The 22500-nt window shown below is 49.0% G+C and overlaps 1 protein-coding gene across 1 annotated transcript in view; it reads right to left on the reverse strand.

Moving 5' to 3' along the window:
• Positions 1 to 22500, reverse strand: part of si:dkeyp-14d3.1 (transmembrane protein 132C) — a 176092-nt gene that overhangs the window by 49719 nt on the left and 103873 nt on the right. The window contains exon 3 of the mRNA XM_035536530.1: positions 22028 to 22171. Coding sequence (XP_035392423.1) covers positions 22028 to 22171 — 144 coding nt within the window. The remainder of the gene's footprint in view (positions 1 to 22027; positions 22172 to 22500) is intronic.

The following is a 22500-nucleotide window of genomic DNA, read 5'->3' on the forward strand; positions in this document are numbered from 1 at the left end:
GAGCATTAGAGGCCAGAATGGGCAGAGGACAAAAGGTCCCACTCCATCACTCCACAAAGTCAGGAAGAATCTGCACACGGAACCGTGCAAAACTCAACATCCAAAAAAGCCTTTTCTGTTCAATCAGTAAAGCCTGTGCACTGAGAACATCATGCTGATCTGGAAAACACAGTATATTCCTAACTGTGCACCTGGACCCCCCAACAATCCACAACATAAGAGAGAAGAGACAGACAGTAAATACTGATAGTTATGCCACGCATGCAAGGCAGAAGGTGCTTAAAGTTACAGTACCATGGACAGTGTCAGACACTGGCCTGGAGTAGTGTAACGTTTCAGCACCATGGACAGTGTCAGACACTGGCCTGGAGTAGTGTAAAGTTTCAGTACCATGGACAATGTCAGACACTGGCCTGGAGTAGTGTAAAGTTTCAGTACCATGGACAGTGTCAGACACTGGCCTGGAGCAGAGCAACTCTACTAAAAAAAAAAAAAAAAAAAAAAAAGAGAGACACTCACCTCTCTCACACACACACACACACACACACACACACACACACACACACAGCTACATTATTCTGTCCTAGCATGACAGCATGAATAAGTTATGAGAACAAAGCCTATGACCTTTATTAGGAAGGAGGAGATGTAATTGCTCCTGCTTAAGAGAAAAGCTTCCTCCTTTTATTACAGCCAGAGACTGGCTTCTCTTTCAGGCTTCATAACAGAGATCAACTGCATTAATGCGGTTAAATAAAACAGATTATCTTGAGTCTGCTGCATCTACACTCTCTTACACAATTACACACACATGTAGAAACTGCCTATTAGTGGGTAACGGTGCTGCTCCCTCTGGCTGGGTTCATCCCCCCTGTCTGGGGTAAGTGCACCACACTGTACGCCACCTTCACCTCGGTAACGTAACTGAGATGGTACGTCACACAGGATAATAGTCTCTGCCATATGAATAAATGTACATGTCTCAAGTTTAGCTGCTGCAGGTTATGCAAATAACACCCTGTAGACATGAATCTGATTGGACCAAACCTCCATTGCCATGCAATAGCAGCCAGTACCAGGAGTCCAAAAGTACCAGGCCATATACAGAATTTATCTGATACTTTTATCCAAAAGGACTTACAATTCTGACTGAGTACAACTTGAGAAATTGAGGGTTAAAGCTCTTGCTCAGGGGCCCAAAAGTGGCAGTTTGGCAGTGGTGGGACTTGAACTGGCAACCTTCGGATTACTAGTTGAGTAACTTAACCACTGAGCTCCCACTGCCCTGAGTCACATCCAGAGTTCCTCACCTTCGAGTTTCACCTGCTGGGCATTGAGCAAAACTACAAGTCTGATTATTGCAAATCCTACAATATTACGTGAAGAGGTAAAAATGGAAGTGTCTCTGTGCGCGTGCATATGCAGATGTACATCTGTATGTCTTCTGCCCTCACATGTCTCCCTGAGTCTATCTGGACACACGTTTGAGATGAGTGCTCTGCTCCTCAGCTGATGGACTGATGGATTCTCCATCATTGTGGATTAAGGTGCTTGTACTTACCAGTGTAAACAAACGTGTCTTATCTCTCTGTGCCCCTGGCACACGGGGAATGTTTGACACGCTCTCACCAGCTCAACTTCACCTGTTTATCGATAGGACATCACAGTCTCAGCATAATCCCCAAATCCTGTGCTTGGGGACATGAGGATGAGAGCACCTCCCACACACATGACTACCCATGACTACAGCACTGGAGCACAACTCTCACCCACAAACACCCTGTGCCCCTCCCCTCTACACAGCAACCACACACATATGCCTCAGCCCCTCCCCCTACACAACTCCCGCCCACAAATGCCCCTCCCCCCTACACAGCAACCACACACATGTCTCAGCCTCTCCCTCTTCCTCACTGCATGCAGTGGGTGGAGCTAAGGCCTGGGAGTGAATTTAAAACTCCAGCTCATGCACAGTGGCAGTTCATGTGCATCGTTTTGTTAGGTCTCCCTGCTGAGATCATTTACTTCAGGGCTCGTTATCCAGGGACAGTAATTGAAACCCGTCTGTATGGCACCATTAATGGTGCCAGTGTTCTGCCAGTCTTTCTTTAGTTTCGACAGTGGCACTGTTGTCATGAGCAGGGTACTGTTTCCAGGGTGTGTGTAACAAAACAACATCCTGGTTTGAAATGCTAATGAATTAAATAATGATAGAGACAAGAGGAGGCACATTTTACTGCTGACGCACCGTCACTCTGGGGGCCATTTTCCCGAACCTCAAGGATGTTGATAAAAGGGACTCACCACTGGTACTGGAGTATGTCCCTGTCAGGGGATCTGGACCAGAGTCCCTACACAGTCACCAGACCAATCAGAGTCCCTATACAGTATCTGCACCAATCAGAATACAGATTTTTTACACACCACCAATCAGATTTTCCATTTTACAACACCAATGAAAAAAACTCAGATGCAAATAAATTGAATATTTCTAACTTTAACCCTAACCCTAATCCTAACCCTAATTTTAACCCTAAGCCTAACCCTAACCTTAACCCTAAACCTAACCCTAACATATAAACATGTAAATATACATGTAACATATAAACACACCCACGCACACCCACACCCACCCCACTTAAAGTCTGTATAATTACACTAGAAAGTAGTGTTGGTGTAGTAGGTATGAAGATATGCCAAACTACACCACAGTTTGGCCTTTATGTGAAACACACAAACACAGAAAAGAGGGAGAGAGAGACAGAGAGAGAGAGAGAGAGAGAGAGAAAGTTTGTCATGGACTATTACATTACCTATCCGTGACACTGACATGTGCACATACTTGTTGAAATAGGTTTTCATATGGTATCTCACACACACACACACACACACACACACACACACACACACACACACACATCTGAAGACTGAGGCTGCCTTGAGCTCCTATTCAGGAGGTATGATGAGCTGTGTTCAGCAGCAGAAATTCACAAAAAGCACACACACACACACACACACAAACACTCAGACAGTGATGAATGCGAGTGACTCACGCTGTCGTGCTGTCAGCAGCCTTGACTCCCAGTCAAGCCAACAGCTATTATAAATATGCAAAAGTATGAGCTCAGCACTACAGATCCATGGAGTGTGTGTGTGTGTGTGTGTGTGTGACTGAGATCAACCTTCACACACAGCAGTACAGATCCAGGGACTGTCTCCATCGCTAGCTGCTTAGCACACACAGACGCATGCCGAGGTGTGTGTGTGTGAGATCAACCTTCACACGCTGATCTAGGTGCATCACTAGATGAGGACACAGCATGGAGACGTACAGTACGGATGGGGAAGATAAAATGGTAGCAAGAGAGAAGGGAGGAGACACCCGACACTGACAACACTAACACCAAGACAGTGTGAGATAACGTCAGACAGTATGAGACAGCATGAGACAACGTGAGACAGCAACAGTGTGAGACAGCCTGAGACAACATGAGAGAGTGAAGGCGTAAGACAAACAGAGACAAAGAAACAGAATAACAAACAATGCAGGTCAAAATCCGTATGGATGCACAAGACTGGAGAAAAGGAGAGGAGAATATCGATGTAGCGCGATTAAGTGTGTGTGTGTGTGTGAGAGGGACACACAACACATTCTATTATGCGTGTGTGTGTGTGTGAGAGAGAGAGACACACACACACACAACACATTCTATTATGCGTGTGTGTGTGTGTGTGCGTGTGCGAGAGAGAGAGAGACAACGCATGCTATTATGTGTGTGTGTGTGTGTGTGTGTGTGTGTGTGTGTGTGTGTGTGTGTGGCTGCTTGGTCTTTTTCCAACACAGCAGCAATTTGGTTAGCCGTGACAATAATAATACATCACACAAGTGGAATCAATGCACCACACGGGCCAGGTAGGCCAAACAGAAGATACACTAGTGTGTGTGTTGTGTTGTGTTTTGTGTGTGTGTGTGTGTGAGAGAGTGAAAGTGAGAGAGAGAATGTGTGTCAGCATCTCTGTGCATGTAATGTATGTATGCTTTACATTAGTAAAATATAGGACAAGTCGGGTGGTTGGTTGTGGGGGAGTGTGTGTTCTTACATTAGTTATTCTCTGGCTCTGGCTGTGTGTGTGTGTATTTCAGTCTGCATTAGTCTGTGAGTAGCAGACGTGGCCGTGCTCTGCTAGAGGAGAAGTGTCCCCACTGCTGGGGGAGGGGCTACTACCACTGAGGACATCCCGGGTGGGACAAGACCAATCACTTAATTAGAATAGGGCCAGGGAGAGAGAGAGAGAGAGAGAGAGAGAGAGAGAGAGAGAGAGAGAGGGAGAGAGAGACAGGGGGAGAGAGAGAGAGAGGGAGGGAGGGAGAGAGAGAGGGAAAGAGGGAAGGAAAGAGAGTGGGAGAGAGAAAGAGAAAGAGGGAGGGAGAGAGAGAGAGAGGGAGAAGAAACGAGTGAGACGGTGTGTGGGTGTGAGGTAATAGCAGAAGTAAAACCTTTCCATTATCCAAACGTTTCTTGTGCTGAGCAGCACAGAGGAGCAGACACGAAGGAAACATCTCCGGAGACTCCAGGACAGATGCACGCATCACGCTAGCACCAAATAGCTAATGGGATTAGCACAGGCGCTACCAAATGAACAGGAGCGATACGGTTGCCATGGTCACACCGCACTCCCATTCCCAGGTAAAAAGGTGTTTCGTTGGCCTGGAAAGGATCTAAACTTCATCGTGCTCTGGAGAAAGAGGGAAGAGGTGGGAATAGGATGAAGTGCAAGGCAAAGTTCATCAGTGTCACGGAGAGAGGCAGGAGAGAGAGGGAGTAAAATACAAAGAAAGAGGGGGGTTGAGGAGAGGCGTTGTGGAGGGGGGTGTTTGTGGGGGGGTCGGTGGTTTGAGGGGTCTTCCGCCGTCTTCTTTCCATGGTAGCTTTTTCCATTTTGGTGAAATATGGTGAAACACAGGTAGAGCAAGTGAAGAGAAACATGAGGAACAGACAAGAAGAAAACAGCACTACATATCACCGTGATGGATGACGACACACACACGCACGCACACACGGTTTGACTCCTGTCTATGAGAAGATAAACCCCCTCCAGGGGGAAGAAGAGAGAATTTGGTGTAGAATCAGGGAGTGCAGGAGTGCAGGGGAGTGTTCAGTGAAGGGGGAAATGATTTACAAATCAAACTGCAAGAGTCACCCTCTGTTTCGTGAGAGGGAAACTGATTTGCAAATCAGATGTCACATAGCTCCGTGCTTGGACAAGGACAACATGTGGCTTTCAGTTGGATTCGCTTAAACATTTGTTTGCTTCAAGCTGTTTCAAAGAGAAATTAATTTCAGTGGAAATTGAGTAAAATCATGAAACTAATCTCAGATCCCACAAAGAACAATATAAAAGGCTCCACTGTGCTGTATATGTGCAGTGAGGCTGTGCTGTGCAGTACAGGTGCACTGCTCTAACAGTTTGTTTCAGCAGTGGTTAAACACATCACATTCTTTAGGTAAAAAATGTCCTCTCCCAGACAGTAATCAAATACTTGATTCTGCAACTGATATCTAAAGACTTGAACCGAAACTGTGTAAGATTAAGGAAATTACAGCAATGTTAAATTATACAAAAAATAAAATAGCAGTGTGTTATCTCAATAAGCCTAAAAGATACAGCAGCAGCAAAAGTACAATAACACTTCAGCAACAGCACAGAACATAATCCATCATAATCCCTTTTGACTTGGTCCGTATTCAAATGATACTTGCAATGAATTAAACATTTTTTGTTTTCATATCATCTCTGCAGTGATGAAGAGATTACAACATGAATGGAGTTTCTGGATTAATCTCATCACTACGGTGCCTCTTAAAGGAGAAGTTCTTGAAGGGGACCTGTTATTTTTTCATTAGTGTGTTAGTGTGCTATGTAGCTTTCTGTGTATGTCAACAGTCTGCAAAGCCCGTCTACTGGCCCACGTGGCCATGCCCTCACACAACGCACAGCAAGTCCTGGCGTCTGGGGAGCGTTTGCTCAGTTGTGTAGCCATGTTAGGAAGACGCTGAGGGATGATCTCATTTCTCTACTCTGTTAAAGGTAGGACCATAAAGACGTCAGTGGTTGAACCACACCACTGTCCCTCTGCTGTCCTCCACTCCTCCTGTTATGGCATATAACTGGCACAGCTGTGAGCAGCTCAGTGGTGCATTTTCACATCTTACTCCTGAAGGGCGTTTTCCTGTCTCCTACTCCTGGGGGGCAGTTTCCTGTCTCCTACTCCTGGGGGGCGTTTTCCTGTCTCCTACTCCTGGGGGGGCGTTTTCCTGTCTCCTACTCCTGGGGGGGGGCGTTTTCCTGTCTCCTACTCCTGGGGGGGGCGTTTTCCTGTCTCCTACTCCTGGGGGGCGTTTTCCTGTCTCCTACTCCTGGGGGGCGTTTTCCTGTCTCCTACTCCTGGGGGGCAGTTTCCTGTCTCCTACTCCTGGGGGGAAGTTTCCTGTCTCCTACTCCTGGGGGGCAGTTTCCTGTCTCCTACTCCTGGGGGGCGTTTTCCTGTCTCCTACTCCTGGAGGGCGTTTTCCTGTCTCCTACTCCTGGGGGGGCGTTTTCCTGTCTCCTGCTCCTGGGGGGCGTTTTCCTGTCTCTTACTCCTGGGGGGCGTTTTCACCTCTTAGCCCTGAAGGATGGCGCACTCCAACTTTATGTGGCCGAATGGATGCAAAATTATTTATGGATTTGTGATGTTAAAAGCTAATGAGGCAAACTTAATCAATCAATCAGGGGGGACAGTGTGTTCTAATGGTTTTGCTAATCAGCTGCAGGTCCAACTTACCCAAGATCGGAAGGAAATATGGTGATGCTTTATGTCACTCACTGGATGCCAAACAGTGCTGAAGTGTGAGCTGGATCTTAGATTACATGCCGTAAAGTTACGGCCACAGTTCATTGGTTCAGGGCCATCAACAGCTTGGAAACCACAGGCCACTGTAACAAGTAGAGCATGAAAATAATCTCTGCCTAAAAACAACACAAAAGATCTTGGCCACAGAAAAGCCCTTGCTCAGCCCAAACCTTCTTTAATCACAAGCTCTGGATAGACTGTTTTGATTGATAAACCTAACAAATGATTGTTCAAGTTCAGTCCATGGATTGAAATATGGGCAGAGCATGTATGGATGGAACTGCTCTGGTGGTTGACCAATCAGAACAGGGTGGACGAGCTGACCAATCACAGCAGACTGAGGTCATGGGTGTCACACCCGTAGACCGGAGCGTTCCCCGTTTCCCTGGCAACCTTCCGTGTTTTCCAGTTTTCGTCTGTCTCCATGGTTCCCTGTCACTTCCTCTTTGTCTCCAGCTGTCCCTAATTGTGGCATGTAAACCTTGTCCCTGCGTCTCGTTTGTAGATCTCGCTTCTTGTTCCTATGTACCTTCTCCCAGTGCTCTATGTTAAATTCCGCTCTCTGTATGTGGCTTTCCCTGTTCACGTTGGCTAGTTCTATGCTGTTCTCTTGTCTGTTGTACTCTGTGTTTTCGTCTACGTTGTTTTCCCAGTGAGCACTCGTCTGTCTTATTCTGCCCTTTGTCCTGTCGTTTAGGTTTCTCTACCCCTTTTCCATGTGTGCAGGTGTTGTCTGGTTTTCCTTTTTAGTTCCGATTGCCTGTGTTTTTTTGTCTTGCCTTTGCCCAGTTCTGTGTATTCCCCTCTAGTGCTGGTTTCATTACTCATCGTTATTCTCCGTTAGTCTTTCGTAAGTGTTTACTTCCCTTTTGCCCAGTTCCTGCCCTCTCCTCGTTAGCCTGTTATTCTTATCTTAGCCTGGCTGTTCTTTGTCCTGTTATGGGTTGGACTGTTTCTGTTATTCAACCTATTATTTATTTATTCTAGTCGATCAGTGCTGTTCATAATGGCATCCTCGGTTAGTTCTGTTCATCACGTCCAAGGCTCCGGCGCTTCGCAAGTGTGTTCGCTCGTCACCTCTCCAACAGTACAATGAGAGGGGGGCTAAAGACAGGAGCACTATCAGACAGAAAAGAGATGAAAAAGGGAAAGATGAGAAGATGTAAAAACAACGCACCATCGGACCACTGAAGCACGCAAATTCACAAAAATGAAAATTGTGAATATTGAGCACAACAGATGAGTAGTTCATATAGGAACACGTTCACCACTGGGAGAGAGGACAACACCCAGGACAGAGCACCATGGACACTATTAGAATCTCAAATTTGACGCAACTTTGACCTAACAGCAGTTTTTGGACTGTGGAAGGAAACCGGAGACCCAAGAGGAAACCCACACAGACGCAGGGAACATGGAGACTCCACCCAGACAGGGGCTCCAACCACACAGACACGGGGAGAAGGCGGAAACTCCACCCAGACAGGGGCTCCAACCACACAGACACGGGGAGAAGGCGGAAACTCCACCCAGACAGGGGCTCCAACCACACAGACACGGGGAGAAGGCGGAAACTCCACCCAGACAGGGGCTCCAACCACACAGACACGGGGAGAAGGCGGAAACTCCACCCAGACAGGGGCTCCAACCACACAGACACGGGGAGAAGGCGGAAACTCCACCCAGACAGGGGCTCCAACCACACAGACACGGGGAGAAGGCGGAAACTCCACCCAGACAGGGGCTCCAACCACACAGACACGGGGAGAAGGCGGAAACTCCACCCAGACAGGGGCTCCAACCACACAGACACGGGGAGAAGGCGGAAACTCCACCCAGACAGGGGCTCCAACCACACAGACACGGGGAGAAGGCGGAAACTCCACCCAGACAGGGGCTCCAACCACACAGACACGGGGAGAAGGCGGAAACTCCACCCAGACAGGGGCTCCAACCACACAGACACGGGGAGAAGGCGGAAACTCCACCCAGACAGGGGCTCCAACCACACAGACACGGGGAGAAGGCGGAAACTCCACCCAGACAGGGGCTCCAACCACACAGACACGGGGAGAAGGCAGAAACTCCACCCAGACAGGGGCTCCAACCACACAGACACGGGGAGAAGGCGGAAACTCCACCCAGACAGGGGCTCCAACCACACAGACACGGGGAGAAGGCGGAAACTCCACCCAGACAGGGGCTCCAACCACACAGACACGGGGAGAAGGCGGAAACTCCACCCAGACAGGGGCTCCAACCACACAGACACGGGGAGAAGGCGGAACTCCACCCAGACAGGGGCTCCAACCACACAGACACGGGGAGAAGGCGGAAACTCCACCCAGACAGGGGCTCCAACCACACAGACACGGGGAGAAGGCGGAAACTCCACCCAGACAGGGGCTCCAACCACACAGACACGGGGAGAAGGCGGAAACTCCACCCAGACAGGGACTCCAACCACATACCCGAGAGCTGAGAGACAAATATGCTAACCACCAAGACACCGTGCTAAAAGACTAGTTACCACTGTCCATTCTGCAAGAACAACCATCTGAGCACAGCTGTGTTCTCTACTCACCGCACATGTGCGCGCGCTCTCCCTCCTCCCTCCCTCTCTCTCTCTCCCCCCACCGCCTCTCTCCCCCTCCCTCCCCCCGCCTCTCTCTCTCCCTCCCTCTCTCTCTCTCTCTCTCCCTCCCCCCACCGCCTCTCTCTCTCCCTCTCTCTCCCTCCCCCCACTGCCTCTCTCTCTCCCTCCCCCCACCGCCTCTCTCTCTCCCTCCCCCTCTCTCCCTCTCTCTCCCTCCCCACCGCCTCTCTCTCTCCCTCCCTCCCTCCCTCCCCCCCACCGCCTCTCTCTCTCCCCCCCCTCCCCCCACCGCCTCTCTCTCTCCCTCCCCCCACCGCCTCTCTCTCTCCCTCCCCCTCTCTCCCTCTCTCTCCCTCCCCACCGCCTCTCTCTCTCTCTCTCTCCCTCCCTCCCTCCCTCCCCCCACCGCCTCTCTCTCTCCCTCCCTCCCTCCCTCCCCCCCACCGCCTCTCTCTCTCCCCCCCCCTCCCCCACCGCCTCTCTCTCTCCCCCCCCTCCCCCCACCGCCTCTCTCTCCCTCCCTCCCCACCGCCTCTCTCTCTCTCCCTCCCTCCCTCCCCCCCACCGCCTCTCTCTCTCTCTCTCTCCCTCCCTCCCTCCCTCCCCCCACCGCCTCTCTCTCTCCCTCCCCCCCCCCCCACCGCCTCTCTCTCTCCCCCCCCTCCCCCCACCGCCTCTCTCTCCCTCCCTCCCCACCGCCTCTCTCTCTCTCCCTCCCTCCCTCCCCCCCACCGCCTCTCTCTCCCCCCCCTCTCTCTCCCTCCCTCCCCCCACCGCCTCTCTCTCTCCCTCTCTCTCCCTCCCCCCACTGCCTCTCTCTCTCCCTCCCCCCACCGCCTCTCTCTCTCCCTCTCTCTCCCTCCCCCCACTGCCTCTCTCTCTCCCTCCCCCCACCGCCTCTCTCTCTCCCTCCCCCTCTCTCCCTCTCTCTCCCTCCCCACCGCCTCTCTCTCTCTCTCTCTCCCTCCCTCCCTCCCTCCCCCCACTGCCTCTCTCTCTCCCTCCCTCCCTCCCCCCCCACCGCCTCTCTCTCCCCCCCCTCCCCCCACCGCCTCTCTCTCCCTCCCTCCCCACCGCCTCTCTCTCTCTCCCTCCCTCCCTCCCCCCCACCGCCTCTCTCTCTCCCCCCCCTCTCTCTCCCTCCCTCCCCCCACTGCCTCTCTCTCTCCCTCCCTCCCTCCCTCCCCCCCCACCGCCTCTCTCTCTCCCTCCCTCCCTCCCTCCCCCCCCACCGCCTCTCTCTCTCCCTCCCCCCACCGCCTCTCTCTCTCTCCCTCCCCCCACCACCTCCCTCTCTCTCTCTCTCTCTCTCTCTCCCTCTCTCTCTCCCTCTCTCTCTCTCTCTCTCTCTCTCTCTCTCTCTCTCTCTCTCTCTCCCTCCCGCCTCTCTCTCTCTCTCTCTCTCTCTGTGTGCATGCATGTTCTTATTTTTCCATGTGGGATGTTTTGGCAGGGCCCTTATAGAAAAGTGATTTCCTCTTGATTACACAAACCTAAAACTAACCTCAGTAAACAGAATAATTACAGCAATTACAGAAGTAGAATAATTCATCAGTGAAGTTTGAAAAGTAAATGTCTTACTCTTATTTTGAAAAGTAAAAGTCTTGCTATTATTTTGTGCTGCCAAGTTGATTTCATCAATTAATTCCACCTAATAAATCTCATTTCAGCCAATTAGCACACCAACGTGCCTACGGCAACCTCCTGAGGACAAACTTTTCCTCTGAAGCTGAAGTATCCATGTTTGTCGTTAGAACAATATAAAGATTACAAAAGTGTGAGTGACAAGATTAAGATTTCATGTTCTCTTGGGTGATATTCTAGTTCCATCTTATTCTACTGAATTCCATTCTAATTTTATTCTAATTCTGTTGTTTCTGTTCTCATTTTATTGTTGTGACATGTAACATCTACACTGCACACCACCTACACTGCACCACACATGTAACACCTACACTGTGCTACACCTACAGTGCACCACCATGCAACACCTACACTGCGCTACACATGTAACACCTACACTGCGCTACACCTACACTGCACCACACATGTAACACCTACACTGCGCTACACCTACACTGCACCACATATGTAACACCTACACTGCGCTACACCTACACTGCACCACCATGCAACACCTACACTGCACTACCCATGTAACACCTACACTGCACTACACCTACACTGCACCACACATGTAACACCTACACTGCGCTACACCTACACTGCACCACCATGCAACAGCTACACTGCACTACACATGTAATACTTACACTGCACTACACATGTAATACCTACACTGCGCTGCAACAGATGCATTCTGGAGGCATAATTCTCATATTCTTAATTCTCTTCATATTCTGTTAAATTATTCATTTGGTCATGCTGAACAGACAGAGGCTGTAGGCAGTCTGTCCTTAATCACACTATTATAAGGAGGAGGTGAACAGACAGCGGCTGTGGAGAGTCTGAATTCACACACTGCACTGAAAGACATTCAAACACACACACACTATACTGGTGATATAAACACACTGAAAAACACATTTCTAAGCCTTCGGTCAGTCACTCATTCACACACACACGCACTCACTTCCTCCACCGCTCTGCCCAGTAAAGTCTCCCAATGAGTAGCACATGCAGATGGAAGTGCATGCAGTGTGTATGTAGTGAGTCTGCAGTGAGTGTGCAGTGGGCCTGTAGTGAGTGTGCAGTGAGTGTGCAGTGGGCCTGTAGTGAGTGTGCAGTGAGTGTACAGTGAGTCTGCAGTGAGTGTGCAGTGAGAGCTTCTGCAGGTTGTCCACCTCAGGTTCAGATTAAGCCCTCAGCCAAAGCAGTGTGTGTGTCTTCTACTACACAGACACATGACCAAAACCATTTGACATGCTTTCAAATTCTTCATCTGCTTGTGTATGTGTTTACATGTGTACTAATGATCACAATGGACAAAGACAGACAGGACAGAGAGAGAGAGAGCGAGAGAGAGAGCGAGAGAGAGAGAGAGCGAGAGAGAGAGAGAGCGAGAGAGAGAGAGAGAGAGAGAGCGAGAGCGAGAGAGAGCGAGAGAGAGAGAGAGAGAGAGCGAGAGCGAGAGAGAGCGAGAGAGAGAGAGAGAGAGAGCGAGAGCGAGAGAGAGAGAGAGAGAGAGAGCGAGAGAGAGAGAGGCAAGGCAGGCTTTACTAACTCAGGGACATTGTTATGGTTCTTTACTGACTGTTGCTGACAGAACCTCAGAGGCTCTGAGAAAAAGCCACAAGAGACAAACGGGGGAAGTGAAAGGGTTTACTGAGGGAATCTGGAGGGGCTTCCCAGGGTCCAACCTGCTGGGGGGGAAACCAAGACAACGGCAACAACAGAAAGAGCAGCAGCAGAGTAAAAATAGCAAATAAATCAAATCAAATAACAGCCCTTCATATGAGAGCGTGCAGCCGTACAGCCGTAGCGAGAGCAGCGGCCAACGCCGACGAGATCTGCAGTCGGCTCTCCATCAGTCCCCCAGAGCAGCTTTAATTACCTTCTGAGCTTCGCTCTTCTTTCTCCTTTGGCTGATATTTCTTAATTGTCGAAGGCAAATTTCCATTTTACAATGTAAAATGTAAGTCCAAAGTCTACCGAGTGTATTGTGTCTTTATATCTGCTGTTTAGTGTGCAGAAACGTTTGTACCGCAGCTGAAACTCACAAAATGAATGCACCATTTCATTTGCTTTTCTTGCTTTCTTTCTCCCTTTTTATAAAGTGTAGCATTTGGCCTTTAGCCACTGAGATTTTGCCCAGTAAGTGATGTCACAGGGGTGTTAATCACACTTCACACACCACCGCGTAGCGCATGGCGCCATTACCATAATGTGCTACGGACGCAGGAAACAACACCTCCATTTTCAGCACAGCCTGCTTCTGTCTGAAGGCTGGAACTGGTGCAGTCTTTGCGTCTGTCCTTAAGAGGCCATTTAATGAAGCGTGACCACCCGACCGCAGAGGAGACAAGGTCGCAGCCACCAGGAGCAGCGTCATGGCGACAGCAGCATGGCAACAGCGTTGCATAGGGGACTATTGCAATCACCCATGAGAAAGTGCGAGAAGACTTGTGTTTCTAAGACTGACCCATGCAGGGCTACACAGAGGTTGGGAGGTCTGGGAGTGTGGGTGTGGGGAAGGTGTGGAGGTGTGGAGCGGTGTGGGCTCTGGGGGTGTGGAGGTGTGGGGTGTGGAGATGTGGGGCGTGGGGATGTGTCGACTTCCTTGTGCCCAAACGCTCCGCACACTCAGGGTGCCAGATACCACATGACAGATGCAGAGCCCACCAGCGTGGAAGTCTGGAATGTTCTGACTCAGGATGGGATGAACACACAGCTCAGTTAAACGCATATACAACAAACAATCAACTAGAAACAGAACTAGAAACACTCAATGAGAAACAACTAGAAACACTCCAAGTCTGTAAAAAGGCTGTTGGCACATATGATCCATTTCTGACCATCATCCAGGATTTGTTACTGGTCTTTCCAAGCACATCTTTTTTCTCCAACCTGTGTGTGTGCGCCTGTGTGTGTGTGTGTGCGCGCGCGCCTGTGTCTGTGTGTATGAAACATTTAGCCACATTTATCCTCTCAAATTTTCTAAGCTAATGAGCCTCACTGCAAATTACAACTGAATCAATTAAACATGTACCAATGTGTGTGTGTGCGTACGTGTGTGCATGTGTGTGCGTGCGCACCTGAGTATGTGTGTGTGTGTGTGTGTGTGTGTGTGTGTGTGTGTGTGTGTGTGTGTGTGAGAGAGAGAGAAATAAGAGAGACAAAGAAAGAAGGAGTGGCTCAAACACACACACACTCACACACACACACACACACACACACACACACACACACTCACACAAAGGTCTTGCTCATGAGGACAAGGTCCTGGGTAGTAGAAACAAGACATTGATTTGTAATTGCATGTGTGTGTTTATGAAATCAGGAGGTAATTAAAGAAAGTGAACTTGTAAAGACGTAAACACGTTCATGTTTCTGTAAGCTGTGGGCCAGATGTCCCAGAATGCTTTGCTGTGGCTCTGTAGGCTGCATATTGCTTCAAAAGAAATATATCGCAAACTAAACACACATTACACACGCTTTGATTGGACAACTCAACTAGAAACACAACTGATTGGGCAACATTACACACGCTCTAATTGGACAACTCAACTAGAAACACTACTAGAAACACTCACCTAGAAACACAACTGATTGGGCAACATTACACCCGCTTTGATTGGACAACTCAACTAGAAACACTACTAGAAACACTCACCTAGAAACACAACTGATTGGGCAACATTACACACGCTCTAATTGGACAACTCACCTAGAAACACAACTGATTGGGCAACATTATACACGCTTTGATTGGACAACTCAACTAGAAACACTACTAGAAACACTCACCTAGAAACACAACTGATTGGGCAACATTACACACGCTCTAATTGGACAACTCAACTAGAAACACTACTAGAAACACTCACCTAGAAACACAACTGATTGGGCAACATTACACACGCTCTAATTGGACAACTCAACTAGAAACACTACTAGAAACACTCACCTAGAAACACAACTGATTGGGCAACATTACACAGGCTCTAATTGGACAACTCAACTAGAAACACTACTGATTGGGCAACATTACACACGCTCTAATTGGACAACTCAACTAGAAACACTACTAGAAACACTCACCTAGAAACACAACTGATTGGGCAACATTACACACGCTTTGATTGGACAACTCAACTAGAAACACTACTAGAAACACTCACCTAGAAACACAACTGATTGGGCAACATTACACACGCTCTAATTGGACAACTCACCTAGAAACACAACTGATTGGGCAACATTACACACGCTCTGATTGGACAACTCAACTAGAAACACTACTAGAAACACTCACCTAGAAACACTACTGATTGGGCAACATTACACACGCTCTGACTGGACAACTCAACTAGAAACACTCACCTAGAAACACAACTGATTGGGCAACATTACACACGCTCTGATTGGACAACTCAACTAGAAACACTACTAGAAACACTCACCTAGAAACACAACTGATTGGGCAACATTACACACGCTCTGATTGGACAACTCAACTAGAAACACTACTAGAAACACTCACCTAGAAACACAACTGATTGGGCAACATTACACATGCTCTGATTGGACAACTCACCTAGAAACACAACTGATTGGGCAACATTACACACGCTCTGATTGGACAACTCACCTAGAAACACTACTAGAAACACTCACCTAGAAACACAACTGATTGGGCAACATTACACACGCTTTGATTGGACAACTCAACTAGAAACACTACTAGAAACACTCACCTAGAAACACAACTGATTGGGCAACATTACACACGCTCTGATTGGACAACTCACCTAGAAACACTACTAGAAACACAACTGATTGGGCAACATTACACACGCTCTGATTGCATCACTTCCCCCCATTTTGTACAGAACAGAAACAGCAGGGTAAATATCCTCTAAATGTGAAACACATTAATGCACGTGTCTGTAAGAGTGTGTGTTCATAGAAAACAAAATTACATGCGCACGCACACACACACGCGCACACACACACGCCGCACACACACGCACACACACACGCCGCACACACACGCGCACACACACGCGCACACACACTTTCGTGCTGTAAGTGAAATGGAGGGCAGGTGGGTGTTTCTGTGTTGCAAAAGATTAGATGTCAGGATGAGTAAACAAAATCAAATGGTCAAGAAGAGAAAACACACACACACACAGATCTGCAGTGTGTTCATTCATCTGGGGACAGAACCCAAACCTAAATAAGGGACATGGAACCTTTGATTAAAGAGCATTTACACACCAGCTAAAAACCTCCATATTTTTATCATGTGAAACATAAACCCCCATAAACTAGTCATCTGCTGCATGTCTACAGGATTCCCCCCCCCCAGGAAGCCACCTGCCCTTTTGCCTGGCAGGAGTCTTTTGCTATCCTCCGCTTGGTTAGAGAACGATTGCTTTCTCCACAGGTCTCAGATAACAAATTGTTTTGTTTGCATTTTACATGCGATGAGAGAACCCGGAGGAGAAGCTGCTGAGCGCACACACACACACACACACACAAATGCTGGGTCTCTATCAGCTGTTATTCTCTCTCAGCAGTAATATCATAGCTCAACACGACACATGAACCTGGTGCACAAGCTCCTGCATGCGTGCTCTGTCTTTTCTAAGCTTTAACTTTGCGCTTCTTTCCATCGCTCCTTCAAGCAGTCAGGGCCGGAACAGGGGCCTGGCGGCTCATCCCAATGCTCCCAGCCGTCGCCGTGGGGACGCCGGCGTCCGTCAGCACTAATGCACTGTGATGGCTGTGACAACAGCCCGAGGCGCTGTCCGGTCCTGAAACGCAGCTGGGCTTTGCAGGACCGGGCCAGCGTGCTGTCTCCAGCGCGCTCCGCTGAGCACCCAGAGTGAATTATTTGAGCGTTACCCCTGTGATCACAACGCAGGCTAATAGGTCCGGATGAGGAGCTGGCCGTGCGGATGGCGCCAGTCCGAGCCCGGAGGCTAAAGGATACGACAGATCGATCCCTCGCACATTTCATCCACTCCGGCATCAAGACGTCACACTCCGACCTCTGACCGCTGTCGTCGGATGGCCGCGATGACCTGAGCTCTCCACACTGCCCTGCCAGTCACCAGGGCCCTGTCTGTCCAGAGAACGCGCCAGGGTGTGTGTGTGTGTGTGTGTGTGTGTGTGTGTGTGTGTGTGTGTGTGGGGGGTCGGCCAACGCGGCGTCCGGAGCCGGAGGGAGCGGAGTCTGAGTGAAGGAGCAGCATGTGGAAAAACCGACACCTTTTATTTTCCGTCCAGCACAGTAAGCTGGAGCAGGCTTTTAGATCTGGACTTTGCCGACATCCCCCTGCACTGAGAAACTGGACTGACTCTGGCAGAAAAGACAAAGCCAGTCAGTGGCGCGGTGCGGCCGGACAATTACTGTCGTCCGCCTGGAGCTGAGAAGAAAAGGGAAAAAAAAGTGTCTGTTTATGGAGAAGCAACCCCAACCAACTTCCCCACACCTCCACCCACACAGCCTACATCTGTGCATGCTGTGCCTAGTCTCTGGTTTAAGGGCGATCCTCGGGGCGTTTCCAGTCACCCAGAGCGTCTCAGCTGGTCTGAGAAGAGAAACACTATCTAGTTCCACATTGAGCCTTTTACCCTCAGAGACCAAACATGACTCAGGCAGAAATCAACCATAACTCTTCCACCAGGCAGGGCAGACGGCAGCAAAACAGCCAGCTGGGCGAGTGACCCTCCAGAAACAGGACGTGGAGACAGCGCTAGCGGCCGAGGTCCAGGACTGATTATAAACACACACCTCAGGGGTTCAGATACCACTTAATTTAAGAAGAAACAAACAAAAAGTGAGTTATAATTTGGGTCACCCGGAGATTACAAGATCAGATCAGGAGATCGAGTAGCGTTGGAGTGGAGATGACCATTCAGTGTGTGTCTGTGTTGTATGTATGTATAGTATGTTTGAGTAGGTGTATTTATCTGTTTGTCTATGTAAGCATATGTCTGTGCATGTGCGTGTGTGTGTGTGTGTGTGTGTGTGTGTGTATACATATGCATGCTTGAATGCCTCTCAGTATAGCATGGTGAAGGTGAGCTCTAAAATCAACATTACTATACACTTGTATACACACACAGTCTGTCTGCATAATAGACTTGTTCAACATATGCACCCTGTAAAACAGACAAAGCCTCCAACTACACAAAGACGCTCTTACTCCTGGACCCTGGCTCTCACAGAAACGGTCTTACTCCTGGACTCTGGCTCTCACAGAAACGGTCTTACTCCTGGACTCTGGCTCTCACAGAAACGGTCTTACTCCTGGTCCCTCACTCTCAGAGAGACGCCCTTAGTCCTGGACCCTGGCTCTCACAGAGATGCGCTCTTACTTCTGGACCCTGGCTCTCACAGAAACGGTCTTACTCCTGGTCCCTCACTCTCAGAGAGACGCCCTTAGTCCTGGACCCTGGCTCTCACAGAGATGCGCTCTTACTTCTGGACCCTGGCTCTCACAGAAACGGTCTTACTCCTGGTCCCTCACTCTCAGAGAGACGCCCTTAGTCCTGGACCCTGGCTCTCACAGAGATGCGCTCTTACTTCTGGACCCTGGTTCTCACAGAAACGGTCTTACTCCTGGACCCTGGCACTCACGCTGCTCTTTCATGTGCTCCACTCTCCTCTTCCCTCTAGTGTTTTCTCTTGTATCTGACATTCTTCTTTTTTTCTGTTCTCTTTCAATTACCTTCTCTCTCTCTCATCCTCTCTCTCGCTCCCTCACTCTTCACTCTTCTTCACTCTCTCTTCCACCCACCCCTTCTCTCTGGCTCCTAGCTGTGCTCTATATCGGTGTGTTGCTCATAAACGACAGGTGAGAGGTGTCTGCCACAGGTAATAGCACACCTAATCAAATTTCCCCCACCGAGAAAAGGAGGCGAGAATATAATAAGGGCTCGGGTGTGAGAGAGACAGAGTCATCCACCCAAAGACCTCTCCTCATCCCTCTATCAGTGACCAGGGCAACAGGAAAAAAGGCAAGGAACAAATCCAGCGCGAGAAGATCTCCTGGAGAAATGCGTGAAGATGAGAGATAAGAAACAAATGAGTGAAGGCTAGTGGACGTGAAGGCTTGTCCTCAGTCTCGCTGTCTCAGGGGCGTGAGACGGCTCATTTGTGTGGGGGTGTCTCAGCGGACCCAGTTAACCCACTGGTGTCCAGCAGAGAGACACATTGTTTCAAGCGAGCCACGAATGCCCTGTCGTCTCACTTCATTTCCCGCAGTCCTGCCTTGGTCTTCAGTTCAATCTCAAATTTCTTTCTCTGAGGCGGCAGGTTCCCGTTTTTTAAAACCGCGGCGGACTTTAAGGCAGACGAGCGCCACGCATGTTCGTGAGCAGAAATAGTTGTGTGGTGCTAGCAATTAGCAGTGCTGCGTTGCCAACAGGAGAGGGCATTTCTTCATCTCAGATGCGTGGCGTGTAGGAGGTGCCGCGTAACAAGCAACCTTCCGCACGATCGCACAACAGTAAGGTTTTTCCACTCTTATTTAAAGAGAGGCGAAACCGGGCGCCAGATAATTCCCTGAAACAGCCCTGTCGGGGAAAAAAAAAAAATAATGCTCCCGATTTAGTGGGGACACCTTTCAAACGAATGTCCACTTATTCTATTTCCATGGTTACAGTATCCCACCATGGACGATTGGTTTAGTTCATCCCTCTGGAAAGCTCTGTAACATCCTTTAATTTCACACTTGGAGATGTGCCAGTGAAAGTGGACTGATGGGGTAAAAAAAGGCAGGAGCATCAGGAAAGCCCCCAAGCTCTTCCGCTAAACCACCCGCCCTCCCCTGGCAGAGTGGGAACTTTGTGGTCAATGAGAACAGGTAAGCACTGACACGTCAATCTCTCATCCTCACCAATACGTAATACGGGAGACGGTTCGGTTCACTGGAATCAGCGTGTTGTGGTGGAGAAAACTTCACAGCACTCGATGCAGAATATGAAATATTTAGAATAGATTATATGATATTAGAAAATTCTGGATCATTCTTTTAAAGGTCGCTTAAAAAATAAATAAATAAGTCAACGGTCAGGCTTTTTTTTTTTTGCTTAAGCATAAGCAAAGTTCTTACTTCGTTCAGCATTTAGAGGCAGCGAGTGTGCGTGAGAAGATACGGAGCTTTCTGCAGAAGGTCCCCACAGAGCTGCTGCTCACTGATATGTTTACTTGTGTATTTCACATCCACACTTGTAAGCCGAGCTGCCTTATGGCACTGGACTTAATCTTTCCAGTTTAGCGATCTCCGACAATCTGCTTTTAATGCATAAAATTACACCTGTCAGAGCAAAGCCCGGTTCATTAACGCTATTTCCTGACCCATGCAAATGCGCGATTAAAAGCCTGATGGCACACAAAGACTGCAACTCTGCATTTAATTACTGCAGAAAGAGCTTCTCGCCACGTCCGGGCCACTGGGAGATTAACGGTAGCTAGTAAACACAGACAGGAAGCGGCCAGAACTATTTCTGAGGCTCTCTCAGATCGAGGGATTAAAATGCTAATATAAGCGGGTGAAAATTACAGCCGGAACCGCATTTTTGACTTCTCCCAAACGAAGAATGCTTCGCCGCAGTCCGGCGTGCGGACGGGCTTCGGTGGGGGCACCTAATGAAACACGTCCCAGATTTCCAGCCCTGCCACTCGCTTGTCTCATTTCTGAGGATTTCTGGATGGCCGGCGAAATGCTTCCACTGAGAGACCTAAACAAATCAGCCAGGGGTTGGCGGGGCTCTCCTCAGCGGCGCGTGTTTATCCTAGCACCTCTACCCGATGACTCGCCTGTCATCACAGTGGATGAAAACGTCTGTCAACAGTCTGTGCCTTTGTGTTGCAAACGCAGTGTTTTCTTAGCTCGGTTCCGGAAGGACGGCGTTCCTGCTACGAGGTCAAAACATGGGCAGCTTTCCCATGATGGTCTCAGATTGGACATCCGGCATCACAGAGAACAGATTAGCAGATTAACGGCTGCTCTCGCTGGGATTCTTACATGTCCATTATATACTTTTAATATATCAGTTATATTATGCCCATTAGATGTCAGTAGTATATCTGTTACAAGTAACTGATACACAGTTAACAAGTAACATTACAAAGAAATATTTGACAGCCAAAAATGACTCGAGTATTCTCACATCAGATAAACATTAGGAACCAAATTCAAAAAGCGTTTATAGATTTTTAATTTCACCATCAAGAAATTAGGCAACACCGCATATCAGGGTTAAATACCAACACCGCATATCGGGGTAAAAATACTAACACCACATTTTGGGGTAAATACTAACAATCACACATGCCCACACAGGAGTGGCCAAACTCTACTGCTATACAAAGAAGACCTTCTAGTGTACTTGGGTAACATGATTAGATAATAAGTCTGTCTGATAAAATGCAATAGAAGTCTTCCTAATTATTCCGGTAGAATAAATCGGTTCTTTGCTGGGGGAGAACAGCGTTGGAGTTTCTCCTGATGTTCATCATTGATCCAGACTTCTACGTATAAACTCTCCTGCCCTGAGAGAACGGCTACCACGTGCTTCACTTATACTAACTATGCGTTTAATAACACAGCATTATTAATAACCTGCCTACCCCATCACTGGAAAGTGAAAACTGTAATTGACCTCTGCTGGTCACCGTAGATCTTAGAGGCGTGGCTTTGTGTTTGTGGGCGGGAATGGAAGGTGGGGCCAAAGAGTGCATCACTCATGGTGTTGTGTTTGCCTGCTTAATTGATAGAGGTGGTGTTTCTTGATTCATGACTAACACACCTTTAATGAATGTTAAACCCAGAAACATCAGTTAGCGGGAGACGCAGAACGCCGACTTGTCTGTGAGGAGATGCCTTCGATGGACTAACCTCTGTCCATAGCTTGACTCCTTCCTTCGGCAGTGCAGGGTCACGACCCTGTGACCTTCAGACCTGACATCCTGGCTGACCATCCACAGTGTGGGGTTGCAGGGTCTCGCCCCCAGAAATGCAACACCGTCTTGGAGCTTCACCCTGTGAAGGGAGGCGGGAGAGGTCAACATGTGTGATGTGGTCTGCAAAGCATGAGGAGCAACAGAGGAAACCCCAGGATGCCCGTGCAGAGTTGGAGAGACACCCACAAAGACCAAGAGCAGGTAATGAGCCCCGAGGCCTGAGCGTTTCCGACTGACTGAGGGCTGACTCAGACTGGACAGTCAGGACTCAAACATGGCAGGTTTCCTGCCACTTGGCCATCTGCTGACACTGTTCCTCCATATGATGGCCCCACCCCTGTATAATGGTCACACCCCCATAGTCTGACCACACCCCATCACCTCATCATGTGATCAGGACAACAGTCA

Source organism: Electrophorus electricus, chromosome 18 (genome assembly GCF_013358815.1).
Source record: "Electrophorus electricus isolate fEleEle1 chromosome 18, fEleEle1.pri, whole genome shotgun sequence".
Lineage (NCBI taxonomy): Eukaryota > Metazoa > Chordata > Actinopteri > Gymnotiformes > Gymnotidae > Electrophorus > Electrophorus electricus.